The 21,551-nt window shown below is 37.0% G+C and overlaps 1 protein-coding gene across 4 annotated transcripts in view; it reads right to left on the reverse strand.

The window, feature by feature from the left end:
- Positions 1–21,551, reverse strand: part of LCLAT1 (lysocardiolipin acyltransferase 1) — a 188,161-nt gene that overhangs the window by 51,569 nt on the left and 115,041 nt on the right. For all 4 annotated transcript variants that reach the window (XM_057740982.1, XM_057740981.1, XM_057740983.1 and 1 more), the window contains 2 exons: positions 18,403–18,549; positions 13,063–13,179 (listed from right to left, as the gene is read on the reverse strand). In XM_057740982.1, the coding sequence (XP_057596965.1) occupies positions 13,063–13,179; positions 18,403–18,549 (264 nt within the window). The remainder of the gene's footprint in view (positions 1–13,062; positions 13,180–18,402; positions 18,550–21,551) is intronic.

Below are 21,551 nucleotides of genomic sequence, written 5' to 3' on the forward strand. Positions count from 1 at the left end.
TACAGTAGGAAAAGCATTTGCATAGGGAACACAGAAGTCTAAGAGAGCTGGGAAGGCTTCCCAAATGAACTTTTATCTAATAAGCTGCGACCTCCAGGCTGAGTAGAAGAAGCTCTGCTACAGTGGGAAAGGCTCAGAATACTGTACACTCTAGGGAAGGAAAGCAGTTCAGAATGTCTAGGACAAATGATACAACTAAGGAGATGGCAGATAGCCTGGAGAGGTAAGCAAGGACCAGTCACAGAGGGCCTGGCAAATCATGCTAAGGAAGTACATTTAACCTTGGAGCACTGTGAAACCAGAAGAGTTTGCAGGGAGCTGACACAATCAGATTCGCACTGTAACATTTACTGAATGCCTCCTGTTGTCCAGGCCCTGTGCTAAATAAGTGCTTTATGGGCCCGCCTATACTGAATCCTCCAGAGAGTCCTATAAAATCACAGAAAGCACACACTATTATTACTCCTACTTTACAGAAGATGAAATGAGGCTTAAGGTGGGAAAGGAATCTGCCCAGCCAAACTCCTAGTTCTAGTGAAGCCAGGATTCTAACCCAGATCTCCTGACTCCGGAGCCTGAGTGCCGTCACACTCCTTTAGGCGCCCTGGTTGATAACAATGACTGTGATTCCTGGTGTGAGGAACAGAGGAAGGAAGGTGACTTAGGGGGAAGGGCAAAAATCACATATATGGCTCTGAAGTAAGAAAGGGCTTTTGGACTGAGGATTTAGCGTTAGGAGTCAAGAGCACATGGGTGGATCATTTGAGCCACCAACTTGAATGACACGTCCCAGGGAGAATGTGTGGAGTGACAGAACAAAGGAGCCTGGGAGAGTCTTATGAGGAACACAGAGAGGAATGAAGAACCTGCCAAAGAGTCTTGAGGAGTGGCCAGAGAAGTAGGAGAAGAATGACAAGCCAAAGGCAGAGTGTATGTCAAGAAGAATCAACAGTGCCAAATGTTGCTAAGAGAAAATAAGAATGGGAAGGTATTCATTAGATTTAGAAATAAAATTTTGTCCTTCATGGTTTAGGTGACATGGCTGTTGCTGTCCTTTTAGGAAGGTAAGAGGTAAAATGTATTAAAGTGGCTATTAATATAAGATCTGTGCTAAGTCCTATTAGAGAGGAAAAAGATTTTCAGCCCAGATGTCTGCTAGCTGGGGGAAATCAGAATGGATGCTTAGAAGAGGATCATTAAAGGAAGAATAGCATTTAGAGGTTAAAGAAAAGAGCAAAGCCTTGCAGGTTTTAGCCTGGAGAGATATAACCAGAGGCAAAATTCAGAAAGCAAAAGGCACAGTAAGGAATAGTCCATTAATTCAAATAGGTTGGCTCACACTGCATGAGTGGTAAAATTTAAAAAGTAGATTGGAACCATATTATAAAGTCTTGACCAAGGAATATGGAAGTAATGCACATATTTAAATGTCTTTCTCCCTGGAAAATGCCTAATTATTCTTTAATCTGCAGCTCACATGCCACCTCTCCAGTGTCACTTTAAGTAATAAAAGACTAGCCTTTCTTTATGTGCTTAAATTACTTTCTATTCATATCTCTTATGATAATGCATTTTAATGTTTCCTAAACCTGATGACACTCAAGGAAATTGGGTGTGTCTTGGTATCTCAGCAAGTCAAATAACATATGTGCCCAAGAAACATTTTCTGAACACACAGACATACACACAATTACATTAGAGTGATACTTAATGAAGACCAACTGTTAGCTGTGTGCAATATGGATTAGCAAAGAAGAAACCAGAAGTAGACCAGTGAGAAAGCCAGAAAGAGTGAAAAAGAGAAGTAATGGGATCCCGTAGAATGGGGCCATTGTGGAAATACAGGAAGTTTCTTTAAGAGATGCTTCCAAGCCAATACGGCAGAATTTTGTGACCAAATGAAATGGGGCAGGACATAAGACTAACATTTTTTAAAAACCTTAAAAAAATTTACCCTGGACTCAGTAATTAGATTTGGAAATATATCCTAAGGAAATAATTAGAGATTTACACATACTTTGGCCTTATTTATAAGAGTGGAAAACTGGAAACCATTTTAATTTTGAATAATAGAGGCCTAGTTAAATAAATAGTGGCACCTCTAACTGATGAAGCACCATGCATACATTCCATGTCATACTTGTAAAAAATTATGTAAGGATGGTGGAAAAATGTGCACACTATAGTAAGTTTGAAAAAAAACTTTACAAAACAAAATAGAATTTGACTCAACTTTTAAAATGAAAACACAAGAAGGCTGTCACAAGGCACTGGATATTTCTGAGAAGAGCCTCACAAGAGTATGGCTGCCATTTTCTTCTTTGTAATTAATTTTCCACCTTTTCTTTTTTGTATAATATAAATTTTTTAAATGGCCTCTTTTTTTTAATAGGAAGAGAGCTAATATTGAGAAAATCAAGTCATAAGGCTATTTTGAGAGTTGGTGGCAAAAAGAAAGAAAAAGATAGAACCTCAATTTGAAAGGACAGGTAGTTTGTTTTGTTTTATTTTAAGGATTAGAGAAATAAAGGAAGAGCTGGTGAATACAGGAACCAGGAAAAAACAAAAAGAGGTGTTTACAAAAAGGAAATCCTTGATATATTTTTCCAGTTAAACAAAATGCACAGTACAGCCAAGGAGACAAGGGAGAAAGATCTAGGTAAGAGAGGAAAAAACCCTACAAAGATGGCATTTTTGTAGTATATGGAATAGAAAAACTGTTACATAGCAGAAAGAACATGGGCTTTGGCATCAAAGATACCTGAGTTTAGATCATGGTACCTCCATTCAGCAGCTGTGTGACCCTGGGCAAGCTGCTAACTGAGCCAGTCTCCTCAGATGTAGCACAGGGCAAACCACCACCTAGCACAGTTATGAGAACTAAATGATCTGTAAGAAAGTAGCTAGTGGGGTAGCTATGAGACCAGAAGCCCACCACCAGACTTTGATTCAGCAGGTCTGAGCCTGGACCCAGTCATCTATGTTTTAAAAAGCTCCCTGGGCAATTCTACTGCATGGGCAGCAACATGTGAACTTCAGTGCCTGGCACACAGCAGGTACTTGATAAATGTTAGATGGTTGTTTTTATGGACAGAATATAGGGCTTCTATCATTTTTCATTAAGGCTGTCCTGACTTTCTTCACTGAACACAATGGCAAAATCTGTCCCAAGTGAGCATTCCAGATTTTTTGCTATGAGAAAGAGAATGAAAAGGAACAAAGAAAACAACATAAATGCCATTTATGATCTATGGCATACAAAGATTTGAAGTGAGTGACTGAGATAAGTTTGAATCATTTCTGCTTCACGGTATGTTAGGATCAAGTCACTTAGTTGATCCATGTGCTTTCCTACTGATCGGTATCCAAATTTCCTGTAGGTTTTGCTGTGTTTTATTCACCACCATAAATAGATAAAAGCTTTGCTCTCTGTAAAATGGCCCCAAAGAGAGTCTACAAAGATATCTGCAAATTTGGGGAAATATAAAAGTTTAGGTCTCAGAAAATATTCTAGTAGATGTCAAGGATCTACTTTACAATTACATTTTTTTTTTAACATAAGGGAAAGGTCTTATCCTATTTTATAAACAGTTTCTGGCAATAAAAAAAAGTCACACGAAAAGGTCAGAGTGCAATGCCACTTAATGCATCCAATATACCAATAGTTTGTCTGCCTTTCTTCCTGGCCTCCTAGAACATGCTGTTTGTTAGGAAGGGTCATCGAAATGCAGTCCTGGCAGAGACTCACCAGTTAAGATAAATGCAACGTGATGGCTCCTGCTGGCCATCTTAGTCCCCCACTATAGGCAAGAACAGACTGGGTTATCAGTAGGTAATTGTGTACTAAGCAAAAAGTCCAAGACATTAAAATGGTCTAATAACGCTACTGAAGACTGAGCTGTCTATGATTCAGTATACTGCTCTTACTTCCTAGGAAACCACCAGCTTTCTCAGAACAAACAAGGACTACCATAGACCAAATGAGGGAGCCCAACATAGGACTATCGGATACTATATGTGTAATCTGGGTGTTAAGTTAGTGATTCCCTCTCCCTGAATACAAACTCAAGAGCTTTGGTCAGGTGTGCTGATCCAAATGCCTAGTGGAGAGAGGAGATATGGGGTTATATGTATACATATAGCTGATTCACTTTGTTGTACAGCAGAAACTGTAAGAAACACAACATTGTAAAGCAATTATACTCCAATAAAATCTGAAAAAAAAATTAAAATTAAATTTTAAAAATGGCTAGTGGAAGTTTACTTATTTTTACTGGTTAACCCTGTATCCCCTAGACTAGTGGAAAGACAGTATCCTTCATTTCTTCATATTTAGACTTTAGGCATATGAAATAAATATGGACTGAAACATGGATTGTTTTACTTTGAATTAAAAAAATTTTATTTCAAACCAAAAACTTAAATATATCCATATGTTTTAGAGTCTTAACACATGAGCTGTTTGCTTGAGTGACTTGATCTAGAAATGGAAAAAATAAAAACATGACTCTTTGGAGGCAGGAATTAAGTTTTTCAACAATAATGGCTCCATACAACCTTCTTAAATATTGCCTGTTAACTTTCCAACACCGATCTTCAGCTCAATCAGATTGGTTTGCCTAGCTGACCACTCAGCTCCACACTGGCCCAAACTCTGTGCCCTTCCTTGTACTCCTTCCTTCCCTGTCCTCAGGAATCCTTATTTTTTCTGCCTATCCAAATCACACATAGCCTCTAAGGTCCAAGGGAAATTCAGCTTCTTGAAGAAGCCTTACCTGAGTATTTCAACACTACATGATCTCTCTTTACTGAACACATCTTTAATTGTGTAATGTAATTCAGCATAATATTTTATACTATATGCCACAAAACCTAGCACATAATTATACTGTCGTTATTTTTTAGATATTTCCATGAGTACTACTCTTATCTATCCAGGAAGATTATAAACTTCTTGAATGCAAGCTCATATTCAATGGAGTGTTTAACCCCCACTCCCAACTATTTTAACCTAATTTCAAGTTGTCTCAAATGTGCACACTTGTGCTGCCTAATGGTGAAGGTAATTATTGCACAGTTACAAGTTAGTAACTGGCTTACAAAACATGTAACAAAACGAAATAATGGTTGGACCAAATCATTACTTGTTTAAAATCAAAGAAGAATAAAGCTACTATTGTTAAAAAAAAAAATAGCAGAGATGATTGAATATAACTAAATTTTGGTGCATTAAGTTAAAATTTTTGAATTGTATGATAAATTTATTAATGCTATGTAACTAAAATTCAAAACCAAAAAACTTTCTCATGTGAAAGCTTCTTTTCTCTAAGTTAGTGACTTCCTTTTGCGTTTGGGTTAATCTACTACTGAAAAAAGTTATATAATCACATATTAAATTGCCCTGTGATTAGAGGTACATATGAAATAAATCATCCATGACAGATACTGATCAATGTAATACACATTGCTCTGGGAAAATGGTAGGACACTGTGCTTCTTTTCAGACAGAAGAAAATATTCAACTCAGCTAATACTGATTTAGTCTCTATTATGTGTGAGACAATCCACATCCCTAAGAAAGTTATCTAGTAAAGTACAGAAGCAAGTACAAAAATGATGGAAATCAAGATACTCAGGAAAAACTTTTTACCATTATTATTATAAGAACAACACATCTGTATAATGTTTTATAATGGGTGTTATATTTCAGGTTAAGTGTGTTTCTAAATGTTCTTAATCTCGGTGAAATATAGTGTAAACAGAGGCTCAGAAACTACTTTGTTTTGCATCTTCTCTTATTCAGTGTTTCCTGTTAAGACTTCTTATCCTTAACTTCTGATGTCTTGAACTTCTCATCCGTCTAAACTTGCATGATTAGATGTCAAAAAGTGAATTTTAGTTACATGTGTGAGTGAGCAGTAAAGATGTTACCTAATGATAACTGGATTTTTAAAATTTTTGTTTTCTATTAGAGTATAGTTGATTTACAATGTTGTGTTAGCTTCAGATGTACAGCAAAGTGATTCAGTTATATATATATACATATATCCATTCTTTTTTAGATTCTTTTCCCATATAGGTTGTTACAGATTATTGAGTAGAGTTCCCTGTGCTATACAGTAGGCCCTTGTCGATCATGTATTTTATATATAGTACTATGTATATGTTAATCCCAAATTCCTAATTTATCACTCTCCCTACCTTTCCCCTTTGGTAACCATAAGTTTGTCTTCAAAGTCTGTGAGTCTGTTTCTGTTTTGTAAATAAGTTAATTTGTATCAATTAAGTCCATATGATCTAATGTGTGTCATTTAAGGCCCATGTTTCCTTATTGATTTTCTATCTGGATGATCTGTCCATTGATGTAAATAGGGGTGTTAAAGTCCCCCACTATTATTGTGTTACTATCAATTTCTCCTTTTATGGCTGCTAGTATTTGCCATATATATATATATATATTTATTTATTTACTTATTTATTGGCTGCATTGGGTCTTTGTTGCTGCACAGGGGCTTTCTCTAGTTGCCACGAGCAGGGGCTGCTCTTCGTTGCAGTGTGTGGGCTTCTCATTGTGGCAGATTCTCTTCTTGAAGAGCATGGGCTCTAGGCATGCAGTCTTTAGTAGTTGTGGCATGTGGGCTCAACAGTTCTGGCTCATGGGCTCTAGAGCACAGGCTCAGTAGTTGTGGCACACGGGCTTAGTTACTCTGTGGCATGTGGGACCTTCCCAGACCAGGGACTGAACCCCTGTCTCCTGCAATGGCAAGTAGATGCTTAACCTCTGCTCCACCAGGAAAGTCCCTTGCCTTCTATACTGAGGTGTTCCTATGTTGGGTGCATATATATTTACAATTACTATAGCTGCTTCTTGGATTGACCCCTTGATCATTATGTAGTCTCCTTCCTTGTCTCTTGTAACACTTTTATTTTAAAATCTATTGTCTGATATGCATATTGCTACTCCAGCTTTCTTTTGATTTCCATTTGCATGGAATACCTTTTTCCATCCCCTCACTTTCAGTCTGTATGTGTCCCTAGATCTGAAGTGGGTCTTTTGTATTCTTTTTTTCTTTTTCTTCTATTTTTTTTTTTTTTTGGCACACGGGCTTAGTTGCTCCATGGCATGTGGGATATTCCTGGAGCTGGGATCGAACCCGTGACCTCTGCATTGGCAGGCGGATTCTTAACCACTGCGCCACCTAGGAAGCCCCGGGTCTTTTGTAGACAGCATATATTTGGGTCTTATTTCTGTATCTATTCAGCCAATCTATGTCTTTTGGTTGGAGGATTTCATCCATTTACTTTTAAGGTAGTTGTTGATATGTATGTTCTTATTGCCATCTTGTTCATTGTTTTCGATTTTCCTTATTATTTTTCTTTCCTTCCTCTTCTGTTTTCTTCTCTTGTTATTTGATGACTATCTTTAGTGTTGTGTTTGGGTTGCTTTTTCTTTTTTTTTTTAATGTCTCATTGACTCTTTTTTAATTTATTTTATTTTATTTTTATTTATTTATTGGCTACGTTGGGTCTTCGTTGCTGCACATGGGCTTTCTCTAGTTGCTGTGAGTGGGGGCTACTCTTCATTGTGGTGTGTGGGCTTCTCATTGTAGTGGCTTCTCTTGTTGCAGAGCATGGGCCCTAGGCACGTGGGCTTCAATAGTTGCAGCACATGGGCTCAATAGTTGTGGCTCATGGACTCTAGAGCACAGGCTCAATAGTTGTGGTGCACGGGCTTAGCTGCTCCACGGCATGTGGAATCTTCCCAGAGCAGGGCTCGAACCCGTGTCCCCTGCATTGGCAGACAGATTCTTTACCACTGTGCCACCTAGGAAGTCCGTTTTCTTTTTTGTGTTTTGTATCATAGATTTTTGGTTTGTGGTTACCATGAGGTTTTGATATAGCAGTCTACGCTGGTCTCTTAATTTCAAATGCATTTCCAATATCCTGCATTTGTACTCTCCTCTTCTCATGACTGCTGGGTTTGATATCATACCTGTGTGTGGATGATTTCCTACCATTACTGTATATTTGCCTTTACTGGTGAGCTTTCTCATTAGCCGTTTTGTTTGTAGTTGTGGCCTTTTCTTTTCCATCTAGAGAAGTTCCTTTAGCATTTGTTGTAGAGTTGGTTTGGTGGTGCTGAATTCTCTCAGCTTTTGCCCATTTTGATTTTTCCATCAAATCTGAATCAGATCCTTGCTGGGTAGAGTATTCTTGGTTGTAGGTTTTCCCCTTTCATCACTTTAAATATATCATCCCACTCCCTTCTGGCCTGCAGAATTTCTGCTGAAAAATTAGCTGATAACTTTATGGGAGTTCCCTTGTATGGTATTTGTTGCTTTTCTCTTGTTGCTTTTAGTATTTTCTCTGTCCTTAATTTTGGTCATTTTGATTACTATGTATCTTGATGTGTTCCTCCTTGGGTTTATCCTGCCTGGGCCTCTCTGTGCTTCTTGGACTTGAGTGTTTCCTTTCCCCATTATTAAGGAAGTTTTTAGATATTATCTCTTCAAATATTTTCTCAGGTCCTTTCTCTCTCTCTTCTCCTTCTGGAACCCCTACAATGAAAATACTGGTGCATTTAATGTTGTCCCACAGGTCTCAAGACTGTCCTCGTTTCTTTTCATTCTTTTTTCTTTATTCTGTTCCAGAGCAGTGGTTTCCACCAATCTGTCTTCCAGCTCATTTATTCATTCTTCTGCGTCATTTATTCTGCTACTGATTCCTTCTAATGTATTTTTCATTTCAGTTATTGTAATGTTCATCTCTGTTCTTTAAAGCTTCTAGCTCTTTATTAAACATTTTTGTATCCTCTTGGTCTGTGTCTCCATTCTTTTTACAAGATCTTAGATAGTCTTTACTATCATTACTCTGAATTCTTTGTCAGGTAGATTGTCTATCTCCACTTCACTTACTTGTTCTTCTGGGGTTTTATCTTATTCCTTTGTCTGGAACATATTTCTCTGCTGCCTCATTTTGTCTGACTTTCTGCGTTTGTGGTCTGTTCCTCAGGCTGCAGGACTGATTCTTCTTAGTTCTGGTTTCTGTCCCTGGTGAATGAGGTTGGTCCAGGGGCTTGTGCATGCTTCCTGGTGGGTGGAGCTGGGTCTTGTCCCTTTGGAGGGCAGGGCTGTGTCAAGGGGTGTGTTTATAGGTGGCTGTTGGCTCAGGATGACTTTAGGCTGCCTGTCTCCTGATGGATGGGGCTGTGTTCTCACCTTGATGGTTGTTTGGCCTGAGGTATCCCACCACGGGAGCCTGCAGGCTGTTGGGTGGGGCCAGGTCTTAGTGCCAAAATGGCAACCTCCAGCAGAGCTCATGCTGATGAGTATTCCCTGAGGCATCCATCATCAGTGTCCTTGCCCCACAGTGAGCCACAGTCAACCCCTGTCTCCCCAGGAGACCCTCCAAGACCTTCAGGTGGGTCTGGTCCAGGCTCTTACGGAGTCACTGCTTTGCCCTAGGTTCCTGTGCACGTGAAACCTTGTGTGCACTCTCCAAGAGTGGAGTCTCTGTTTTCCCCAGTCCTCTGGAGCTCCTGCAGAGGAGGAGCTGCAGGAGCTCCAGAGCTCAAGCCCTGCTGGCCTTCAAAGCCAAATGCTCTGGAGGCTCCTCCTCCTGATGCCAGACCCCCACACTGGGGAGCCTGACATAGGGCTCCCAACTCTCACTCCTGTGGGAGAACCTCTGCGATATAATTATTTTCCAGTTTGTGGGTCACCCACCTGGTGGGTACGGGATTTTATTATACCATGAAAGTGCCCCTCCTACCATGTTGTTGTGGTTTCTACTTTGTCTCTGGGTCTAGAATATATTTTTTGGTAGGTCTGAGTCCTTTTTTCAATGGTTGTTCAGCAGTTAGTTGTGATTTTGGTGTTTTAGTGAGAGGAGCTGAGTTCAAGTCCTTCTGCTCCACCATCTTGTCCTCATATATTTCTTCAGTAATTGGTTTTAATATGTGGTCTCCAGGCTTCCACTGGAATACTTAATTATAATGGTCATTTGTTTTGACAGCAAGCTTCTTTTTCACTTAATTGATTAACAAAAGCAGATGTCTGAAAAGATCAGAAAATTGTGATGGGCCCTTTCTAAGTCTCAGATTCTTTTTCTAAAAGGATACTCTGAGACTGTCATACAGAGTGAACTGAGTCAGAAAGAGAAAAACAAATATCGTATATTAACACATATATGCAGAATATAGAAAAATGGTACAAATCAACCGCTTTGCAAGGCAGAAACAGAGACACAGATGTAGAGAACAAACATATGGACACCGAGTGGGGAAAGTGGGGAGGGTTGGGGGGGAATAAATTGGGAGACTGGGATTGCCATATATACATTACTAATAAGAAAAAAATTATCAAATTGTACACTTTAAATATATGCAGTTTATTGTATGTCAACTGTATCTCAATGAAAGTTCTTAAAAAAAAAGGATACTCTGACTAGATGACAGTCTAAGATCCTCTTCACCTCTGATTCCTGATGAAACCTTTTCTCTTTCTGTTCCCTTGACACCTCCTCACCCCCACTCAGGCTATGCCTGCTCCCCGTCATCTCAGGCAGCATCATAACTACTTGCCTTGTGGTGACCATCCCTCCATGATCTGGCCACTTAGCTTCTTTTTTTTTTTTAATATTTTCCTTCAAGAAAACCATCCAGCTCATTACTATTACAAAGGTGCCTTAACTAAAATCACACTATAAATAAAAGAGGCATCACATTACAGTAGAAAGAACACAGGTTATTCAGACAAACCATATTCCAGTAACTTTCAGCTGATTCTTCACCTCAATTTCTGCTTCAGTTTTGCTCTGTAAGTTAAATATTGGTAATTACCAGTACGGTCATTGTGAGAGTTAACTGACCTTATACATACAGAACACTCGGTGTGATGCCTGGTACTTAGTAAGTGCTCAATAAATGTTAGCTGCTGTTACTATCATAATTAGCATCATCATATTTCTTGTTTCTATTATTATCATAGTATATAGGACCCATTCTACTTTTCTAACCGAAGTAAACAGAATCATCTAACTTTTTTTAGCTGAAGCAAATGGAATCATCTGTGTATCTTTTTTTTTTTTTTTTACTGATACAGAGAAGGGGGAAAATCAGTTGCCACTTCTGGGAGGAAAAATTACATACTGTGGTTGTTGACTAGTACTCTGAGTGATGACTAAGTAATACATGTTCCCCAAAGTAATAAATCAGCTTGCTACTAAAATATTTTCCAGATTTCAGAACAGAGAGTGCTATAGATATATCCTTATCCACTATAAAATAATCTCTCAACTATCCTGCCTGCAATTAAAAAAGATCTTTATTAACAAAATGTGTCCCAATAGCATGTTCCATGATGTCAGAAATACTTTAAAAGTAATCATCAAATACTATAAAATATCATTTTTAGAAAATAAAAAACATATTGTTGAATGAGAAAGGGTGAGTCTAAATTGAATGCCACAGTAAGTAGTACCATGTTTGTGGGAAGGAAAACAAAAAACAGCAACATCACTACTTTAATGTCTTGGTGCCTCCCTGTCCCATTCCATAGGCATAAAGAACTGTGTTCTCCACGAGCTTCTATGGATAGACGGACACTCACTATTCATATACAATATGACCTATCAAGCCCACATTTCCATTTCATGTTAGATATAACCACAGAATTCTAAAAGCAAGACAAACGAACAGGGGCAACATTTTTAGTTTACTATACCACTGTGATTTTGGATTGACTATATATTTCTTTTAAATTATGAGTACTTAGTTGCAGAGATGCTTTATTTTGGCAGGGTTCACTAAATGAGGTTATACTTTACATTTTAAAGTATGTTAACTGGGGCAGGGAGGGTGGGGGGGACTCGGGGGGAGTCAAGGAAGGGAGGGAATATGGGGATATGTGTATAAAAACAGATGATTGAACCTGGTGTACCCCCCAAAAAAATAAAAAATTAAAAAAATAAAATAAAATAAAAATAAAGTATGTTAAACCCTAAAGGAACAACAGTGATGCTAAGTAGGGTAAGAAGTAAGAACTTTATACCTTTTCTTACATAATGTTTCAAGACCTTTCACGTTAGGCACAAGCAGTTTTATGATAACATAGCAATTATCAGATGAAGGTGAAAACCTGTCACAGATGTCACCTTTATACAATATGGCTTGCTAGAAATCAGAGTGGAGAGCAGAAACATGCAAACATGATTTCTCTTCTGTTAGGTGACTCTGGGCTGTGAATTGTTCTTGTAAAATTAATAACACTTCAGCATGTTTCTGGATAGTTCCTTTTTCGTATCTATCCACATATCTGTTACTTATTTGTATGTACATGTGTGTATGAATATATAAATATTTAAATAAGCATCTATAACAAAACGTACAATTGCTTTTTTTCCCCATAAAGATATCAAAATGTAATAAGCATTTAAATGCATGTGACATGGTCAGTGGAATCACCTTGTCCCCAGATGCCCTTGGACGGCCACGGCTCAAGAGGACGTGGTTGGGGGGGGGGGGGGGGGGGTATAAGCCACAAAGTAGGAAGCAGAAGAATGAGCTTCCATCCGTGATCGATGGAAATTTACTAACCACCTTGGATGTAGCTTCTACTTAACAACAAAATAGGAAGGCAAGTAGCAGTACTTGCCTTCCTACCAATCAGAATCACTTGTTGCAGTGAGTGGAATAATGAATGTAAAAATACTTTTTTAGCTATAAATAACTATATTAGAAGTGATAACATACTTTCAAGACAGTTTTGCTGCTTTGAGAAGCATTTAAAAATGGAATGATAGTCTAAGTGTATGCATCATTTTCTATCTATCCCAAAAAAGAAAAAAATGTTTTCTTTTGTTTTTGACAAAGGTTACTTCATATTTCTAAACAATACTTAATAAAACATTTTAGTGCATGAGTCGAGTTAGTATAAAAATACAGTATCTCATTTCTTGAGATAAAGTATGAAAAATTTTTTTGTAAATTCAAAAGAGCTATATGTGAAGTTTAGCAATTTTTGCCACTTATATAAAAAAGTACACTTTGAGATGGGTGCTTACCTTCTCTTAGACGGTCTACTACAAAAGTAAAGCCTGTAGTTCTTGGATGTAAGACATATTCATATTTCTGAAGGCCATTCTTTTCAGCAAATTCATTACTTCGAGCCGTGCTATTTTCTAAACAAAACAATAGGCCATTAGAAGCCATAAAATAAAGGAAGATAAGTGAGGTAAGGAAATAGTGTAGAATTTCTTTGATAAAAATGGCAGTTAATTTTTCTGTAATTACTCAATATAACATACTGAATCAAATGATAAGACAGAAATACTTTAGTACATCCCTAACAAAGATCCTTGAATTACCTACTTATTGGAATTTGGAAAAATTTATAATAAGGTAGTAATAGATGTTTTATAACAGTTTATAAATTCATATTCAAATCCTTAAAATTATTTAAGAGATTTCATAAAATAGTCAATATACAGTGAAAACTGAAATACAAATAAAATACTAATAACTAAAATTTTCATAAAAGTCATTACATAATAAAAATTGAAATACTAAAATATAAGGATAAATAATGTAAAACTAAAATAGTAATAAAACATAAGAATCTAGACATCCAAAAGAAATAACTAACAATTTGCCAAATATATCAGATCAACATTTTTTTTTAACCCCATAATTTAGGGCTTCAGTGCAAAGTGAAATAACTGCCTTGGTCAGGCAGAGAGCACACTAATATTACTAACCAAAACCACTCCACGACAGAATGAGCACATGATTAGCACACCATGTACAAACATCTGAACATGGTTTGGCTGAATATAGTCACTGAATCAAGCATACGTTCCAATTATTGGCAAAAACTTTTTCCATTCCATGAGGTAACTTTATAAGTTCCAAGAAGAACCAAACCCATTATACAGCAATTATATTTGGAAAAAGTAGTGTTCAGAAATTTGGCCTTAGCTGCTAGGGGAGATCATGAAATACCTTCTGATGACAGCAGATGTTAGAACCTGCAATCCTCAGCTGCATCCTGAAATTTATAGACCACTACAAGTCACCAGGAAAAACCCTATATATATAAATACTACTTTCCAAAGAGTAAATTTAAGACCACAGAGTTCTCAAAATCTCAAAAAACTACAGATGGGTTCCACAACACAAAAATATGCAACGAACACTCCTGTAAATTGAGTCAAAGAATTAAACAGATCTTAAGCAAGCCAAAAGTAAAAGCCCTAAACAAGAAAAGTAATAAGCTCCTTTCACATTCATCTGAGGGGAATATTCTGGGCCTGGGACTACAGAACAGTATTTTATAGACAGCTGACAGGACCTTACATAGCATGGGGAATCCCAGAGACACCACAAAGATAAGCAGTTAACTACTCTTCCATTTGCTCTTCCAGTTGGTCACAGACTTGGGGGATCTGAAGACAATACTGAACTCGTAGAATGGGAATACAGGTGGAAGTAATGGTTCTAAAAGGCACAGGCACAATGTGGGGAGACAGAAGTAATCAGACCCAGATCAGAAATGCAGATTTTCCCCTCCATCCCCACTTTATTTACCCCCCCCCCCAGATTCTGTGATTATTAAGACTAATGGAGAGCATCCCAGTTTCTCACCACAGCCTTCTATCTCATTAGCCTGCTCCCTGTAAGACTCCAATGCCAGCATGCCTGCCACTCGAGCAGCCGACAGTCTGCTCAGATGTTCTCAAACGAGCCAGGCACATTCCCACCTCAGGGTCTCTGCAATCATTCTTCCCTCTGCCCAGAATGCCTTCTACCCGGACATCTGCATGACCCTCTGCTTTGTTCATTCAGTTTCTACTTACATAAGAACTTAAGGAGCCTTCTCTAAGCACCCTATACGAGACAGCACCCCATGCCCCCATCTTTTATTCCTCTCTCGCCTTATCTTGCTTTTTCTGCACAGCATTTATGAATACCTGGCATATTTTCATTATTAGCTTTTTATCTGTCTTTCCTCATAGAATGTAAGCTTCATGAAAATAGAGACTTTTTTGTATATAAAGCTCCAGGTACTCATATACAAGGATGAGTTAAAAATTGTCTGCACTCTGGCTGTAGAATTTATAGAAGTTTTCATATAAAACTTCTATTTATAAAAGTTTAAACCAGAGTGTGGATAATTTTTGACTTGCCCTCACATTTATTGAATGAAGAAGTTTTATATGCAAGGGTGTTTAATTGCATGTAATATTATAATTGTTAAACCCTAGAAAAGCTTTCCTTTCCAAGTCAGGAAAACAAAACACAAAATTATAGTATACCAAGTGTGATGGTTAATTTTAATGTGTCAAATTGGCTAAGCCAGAGTACCCAGATATTGGTCAAACATTATTCTAGGTGTTTCTGTGAAGGTGTTTTTTGAGGAGATTAATATTTAAATCAGTAGACTTTGAGTAAAGCAGACTATCCTGCATAACATGGGCGGGCCTCATCCAATCAGTTGAAGGCCTTAAGAGAAAAAGACTCATCTCCTCAAGCAAAAAAGAATTCTGCCAGCAGAATGCCTCTGGACTCCAACTGCAACTCTTCCCTGGGTCTGCAGTCTGTTGACATACCCTGTGTACTTTTGACCTGCCACCCGCCACAATCATGTGAGCCAATTCCTTAAAATAAATCTGCCCCACCCCTTCTCTCTCTCTTTCTCTCTCCCTCTTTCTCTACACACACACAAACACACACACACACAGAGGTGGTTCTGTTTTTCTGGACAACCTTGACTAATGATGTGAAAAATTACAATGTAACATTACGTACAAAGAAAAGTGTAATTCTCATTTTCCAATTTTAAAATGTGTGTGCACACATACATGCCTATGGATGTGGGTATGTACACGTGTGTGTATGCACGCATGTACATTGTGACCTACCAAATGACCCAAAAACAATGGAGCAAAATTAGAATAGTGCTTTTTTATGGCAACGGAATTAGAGTAATTTTTGTGCTCCCTTCTATGTTTATAAATTTCCCCAAATTAACATATATTACTTGCATAAGCAAAAACAAAAAAGGTTATAAACAACAATAATATATGAAAATAGAATATATTTAAAGTGACATTTAAATGCACTAATTCAAAAATGTACAAATAAGTTGGATTCAGAATTTAAAGATTATAAAACATTCTCTTCAGGCTTAAAAACCCAAGTTTAAAGTTAACTGTGGTACCTAAAAACACCTTTGTGTCAACAGATACTTTTTCAAACCAAAGGTATTTTGCTAGCCTACTTTAAAAAGAAAAATCATATCCCAACTCAAAACTATTTGTAAAATACTGTTTAAAAAAATTTTTTTTCAAGCTTCAAGGTCAGTCTATTTCCTCTACCTGGCAAATATTCTGGCTTTTGCAAGTTGGCCTTAAAATGTAAATACTGTTTTAACTTAAAAATATGCAACTATATCATATAATAATGAGTGCTCTGGACCCTGAAAATATTTAACTAGATGTTAAGTTCATCACCTAAAAAAGACACCTGAGAAAAAATACAGACTGAAAAAAGTTTTAAATACCTACTTTACAAGCTCCGAAGATCTAATGTATGAACATTTTAATACTGATGTACCAAAGTAATAGCATCCCATGAGCTTTTATCCTATTAGCTTTTAATTACCAAATAATTTCCAAAGTTGCCACTCTTTAGTGTACATCTTGGCATTCACAAATATAAACCTATCATTTCAGTAAATGACTTTCTATACTCTAATACAGCTGATATTTCAATACCCAGATTTAAGTATTACATATTCTAAGTATTAAGAAGTATAAATATGGCTGTTCGTCCATTAAAATTTCCTAATGATAGCTCAGCTCTGGGAATCAATCAACTTACAACTTACAATATATTCTCAAGTTTAAACAACATGCAGCCAATATTACACTCAGAATTACCTTCTGAGATCCAACTATTAAAATTTTAACTACAGAAATCAAACATACTATACAATAAGTATATAATTTAGTACGTAATACTAGTATATAAAAATTGCCGTCTTCATTAAGCTAAATTCTAATCTGTCATAGCTTAGTCAAAGATCTCTTCCTTGGGATTAATGGTTAATGTTTCCCAAAATACTTTAATTTCCCTATTAACATATTATGGCTTACTCACTGCATTCACTTGCTTCAGCTGTTGTGTAATTTGTATTTTTTATCTTGCACTCTTTTGGGGGGTACTGGGTTCCATAAATTACTATGTCCAGAGAGTGAATTGGTATGTTCATTTACATGTTCTCCTCTCAGGTTCTAAGGGTTGCCCTTCTTAGTTGCCTCAGTCTAGTACTGAGGATTTGGAAGGTTAAGTTCACAGGGATCTCTCCATACTATTTGTGATTTTTAGGTTTCAGTTCTACTCTGCTTCAGACTGTCTTCTCTTGTACAGCAGACATTTATCCACTGGGTCCTTCTCAAGTTCTGCGGTATTTTTCTTAAAGTAACCAGGGTACTAATGCTTTTGAATTCTGCTCTTTAGCGTTGAAGGATTCTGCAGAACTACTTCCTATTAGAGCTTACTCCCTCCCCCACCAACATTCATCAACCAGAGCAGTTCTTCTGTCTTAAATCCTAGACTGCAATGGAAGGCTTCATCTGCAGAAATGACCTGTGGTTCAAAAACGATGTGAAGCCCACTGATTTAGTAAGAATGAAAGGCTGTATTTTGTTTTTAATCTTTTAAAGAATTTCTTGAGATCCACTGCCATTCTTGGCCTGTGTAATTTGATATCTGGGAAGATAAAAAAGTCCTAGATATATTCTCTTGTGTCCCCCTCTACAACTCAAAGATGGCTGAATTTTCTTTAGGAAAAGGACAAAGCCTTCCCACCTCATATTAGAGATAAAGCTTTAAAATACCAGGAGAAAGGCAACATATTAACTTAAACCAACAATAAGTGAAATTGGTTACTATCAGTTCCTTTCACTATAAGAAAGAAGTTGAGAAAAAAGGGTCTAATGGATAAATATGGATCTTGGAAGAGGACAGAATAGATATTTTAAAACTAGGCTTTGTTCTTCTTAAGATTGTTTTGGCTATTTGGGGTGTTTTTTTGCGGTTCCATTCAAATTATATAAAGTAAAAGACTGATATTTAAGATGTATACTGAGACTTAAAATATAAAGCTCTAGGATGACAAGTATGGATAATACCTCTTTGCGGTGCCCATCATAAACTCTACGGGCTGGAAACCAGGAGTTCTGGGTTCTGATGTGCTACTGATAACTGAGTGACCTGGGATGGGCCATTCATCTTGCTGGTGCTCAGCTGCTTCATCTGAGGACTGAGAACTTTAGGCCAGATAGCTGATTGTGGAGTTCCTTCACATTCTAAAACTGTGATCCAAACCCAGGCTACCTTACCTGTGAGATCAGTCCCTTCTGGGAATATGAGGAGTTGAAGTGGTTCGTGGATATCACAGAAATAATCAATCATGTCTTCGAAATGGCACTTGTCATCCTTCCATTTCCTATGAATGAAGATATAGGCAGCAGCTTGCATGGCCCAACCTAGAATCAATTTAACAAGTATTTACATATAATTGTAATACCAATATCCACATATTTTTGAATATAATATTTCAGAATTTGGGGGTTTTACTATAAATTATTTACTTTCACAATAAACATCTCATGATATACCTCAAATTCAGCACTGATCTTGGATTAAATTATAGATACACCAGAGAATATTCTTAAAGGAGTCTGTTAAATTCTGGGATTTGCAAAACTCCCAAAAACCTCTTTTCAAGCCAAACTCAGCTATTAAAATACCAAGGAAAAAAAATGTCTTAATATTTACCAGTAACTCATGCAAAGTTAATGATCCTGACTTAAACAGACATTTTAACCAAGTTACCTATACAAGAGATATATGACTACATGTTATGGGGCTTACAAAGCAGTAAGCAAAGGATTGTTCTCAAGCCATGTATACAGGAATGGTCTTTAACACTTCCCTTTCTGTACTACTCAATCTCTAAATCCAATTGCTATTTTTAATGTAACCTCTTCTTTAGAGTTATTTTAAAAAGAAAATATGCAATGCCTATTAAACAAGTTAATCAGAGCATACACTGTGATCACGCTCCCTTTCTCTAAGGCAAATTCAACCTTGCTACTGAAGAGGCAGCCCTAGATGAGTCAGGTTTTTCCCAGCTGGCATCCCTCCCTAGCCAGAAATGACTACAACTACTGTGGTAAATACCTACTTAAGGCAGACGATCAGTAGTCTATTCAATAGTCCATGAAGCATGAAACCCTTGGCCCATACACAGTAACTATCTTGGCCAATCAAATGTTCTCTCTCAGAAATTTTACCTGGGACCATGCAGAAAACAAATTGATGTATTAGACAAATGGATATACAAAAAAGCAGGTAATAGAGATAACAGCACCTGATGCAAAATAAAGGCAACACACTGTAATGAAGACCTAAACAACCCCTGCTGCTGAGGCACCTAAAGCTGACTGTGATCCAGAACAAAAGACAGCTTTGCATAAGGGCTGGCCAGTCTTTAGGTTCACCTCTTGGATATCCACAAGAGTCCATCTCCCTTATTGCCATGCGTATCTTCACAATATACTTTTATTATCTCAGCTTAGAGGGGATGAATGGTAGTTTCTTGCAAACAAACACAGCTAAAACAATAGTTATCATTTAGTAAATACAGCAGTAGCTGAGAATATATAAAATTATCATTAAATCATTCGTCAATGATTTAAAAAACTGTAGGACTTTATTTGGTTTGAATAAGTCCAAACTACAATACTGTGTCCTACAAATATAAGTAAGCATACACCCAAAAAAATCTACTTTAGTATAGGTCTTGCTAATATGCGTCCAACTGCTGCTCACCCACAGTATTTACTGCCAGTCATAACCCCCTGTACTGGAAGTGATCCCACACGTGCCCCCTCTACAAGTCTCTCCTCTTTTACCTGAGGACACCTACACCCACAGTGCAGTTTGTAGGCAGTGTAATAACTCTGGAGTGAGACTGCCTGGCTTAGAATCACAGCTCCACCACAAACCAGTTGTTCAGATTTAAGCCTTTGTCCCTCATCGACCCCAAATGTAAAAATAAGCTTAATGCTACAGTAGTACTTACCTGATAGGAGTTATTTTAAGAAACAAGTAAGATTATTTAGCACAAAGTATTTGGTAAGTCATAGCTGTTATTATTATGATTAAGAAATTACAATAATACCAAGGATATTGCATCAAGGAACATAAAAATGTAACAAAGTTCCCATTCACAATTGCCCACCCCACTCTAGTGATTTAGAAATTACAAGCTCTATTTTATTATTCTAAAGGTGATGTTTAAATTTTTTTCACCTTTCTATTTTTGGCAAACATTTAAACTTAAATAATTCTATCAACATTGAGTTCATAATCTCGCTCCCTCAAAACGATTCTTTCCCCTTGTCCCTCTCCCAGGATTTGCAGACGTCGTCCTACAGGTCCCCACATTGCTATTATTACTACTGCTGCTCCCCCAAACTGTTATTATTATTACTACGACTGGTCCTTATGCTTCACAGGAATATTTTTAATTATTTAGACTTGACTTAATAAGTTTGTTGGCTTCTCTTATCATTGTTTCTTATATCCTACGTCCTTCTGTTAGTCCTCCATAAGGAATTTCTTTCAAAAAATATTTGAGTCTTCTCATTTCTGAAATGCACTTTTTTTGTTTTCAATTTTGGAGGCTAGTTTGGCTTCAAACAGAACTTAAGATTTCAAATAATTTTCCCCTCAGAATTTCAAAAGTTTTTTTCCCACAGTCTTCTATCACTTGATATGGCTAATAAGACATCTGATATTAATCTGATTTCTGTAGATAACCTCATTTTTTCCCTTCTAGAAGCTTAACTGATTTTCTCTTTATTCTTGGTTTTGTGAAAACTTCACCAGTGTGAATCCAGGTATGCAACTTTTTCATTAATTCTGCTCAGCAATTGGTACACTCTTCCAATATGAGTCTCTTTAACATTGGGAATATTCTTTCCATTATTTAAGGAAACATTAGTTTTTCTCTTCTTCATTCTCTCAGACTTTCTATTTGGAACTTCTCTTAGATAGATGTTAAAACTTGGATTTGTCCTCATACTTTTCAATTCCTTTCATTTGACACAGTGTTTAAGGAAAATCTTTCAGCTTGTTCATCTAAATCATTAATTTGATCTTCAGCTGTGTCTGGTCTACTAATTGAGTTTATTTCAGCAATCAACTCTTTAATTTGCAAAATTTACAACTGGTTCTTTATCACAGAAGCCAATTTTTATGAACAAACAGCAAAAACTATAATAAGCTACGACAAATACAAAAAGGAGTAATTTTAATAAAAATGTTTACTGAATGGTTACTATGGCCCTAGTACTGTCCTAAGCATTTCTCATTAATTAATTCAATTAATTATCAAGACAACTTTATGAATTAGGTAAAATTATTATTCCTATTTTATGGATGAGGAAACTAAGGCACATTGAGACTCAAAGAACAGTAA

This window comes from Hippopotamus amphibius, chromosome 7 (assembly GCF_030028045.1).
Source record: "Hippopotamus amphibius kiboko isolate mHipAmp2 chromosome 7, mHipAmp2.hap2, whole genome shotgun sequence".
Lineage (NCBI taxonomy): Eukaryota > Metazoa > Chordata > Mammalia > Artiodactyla > Hippopotamidae > Hippopotamus > Hippopotamus amphibius.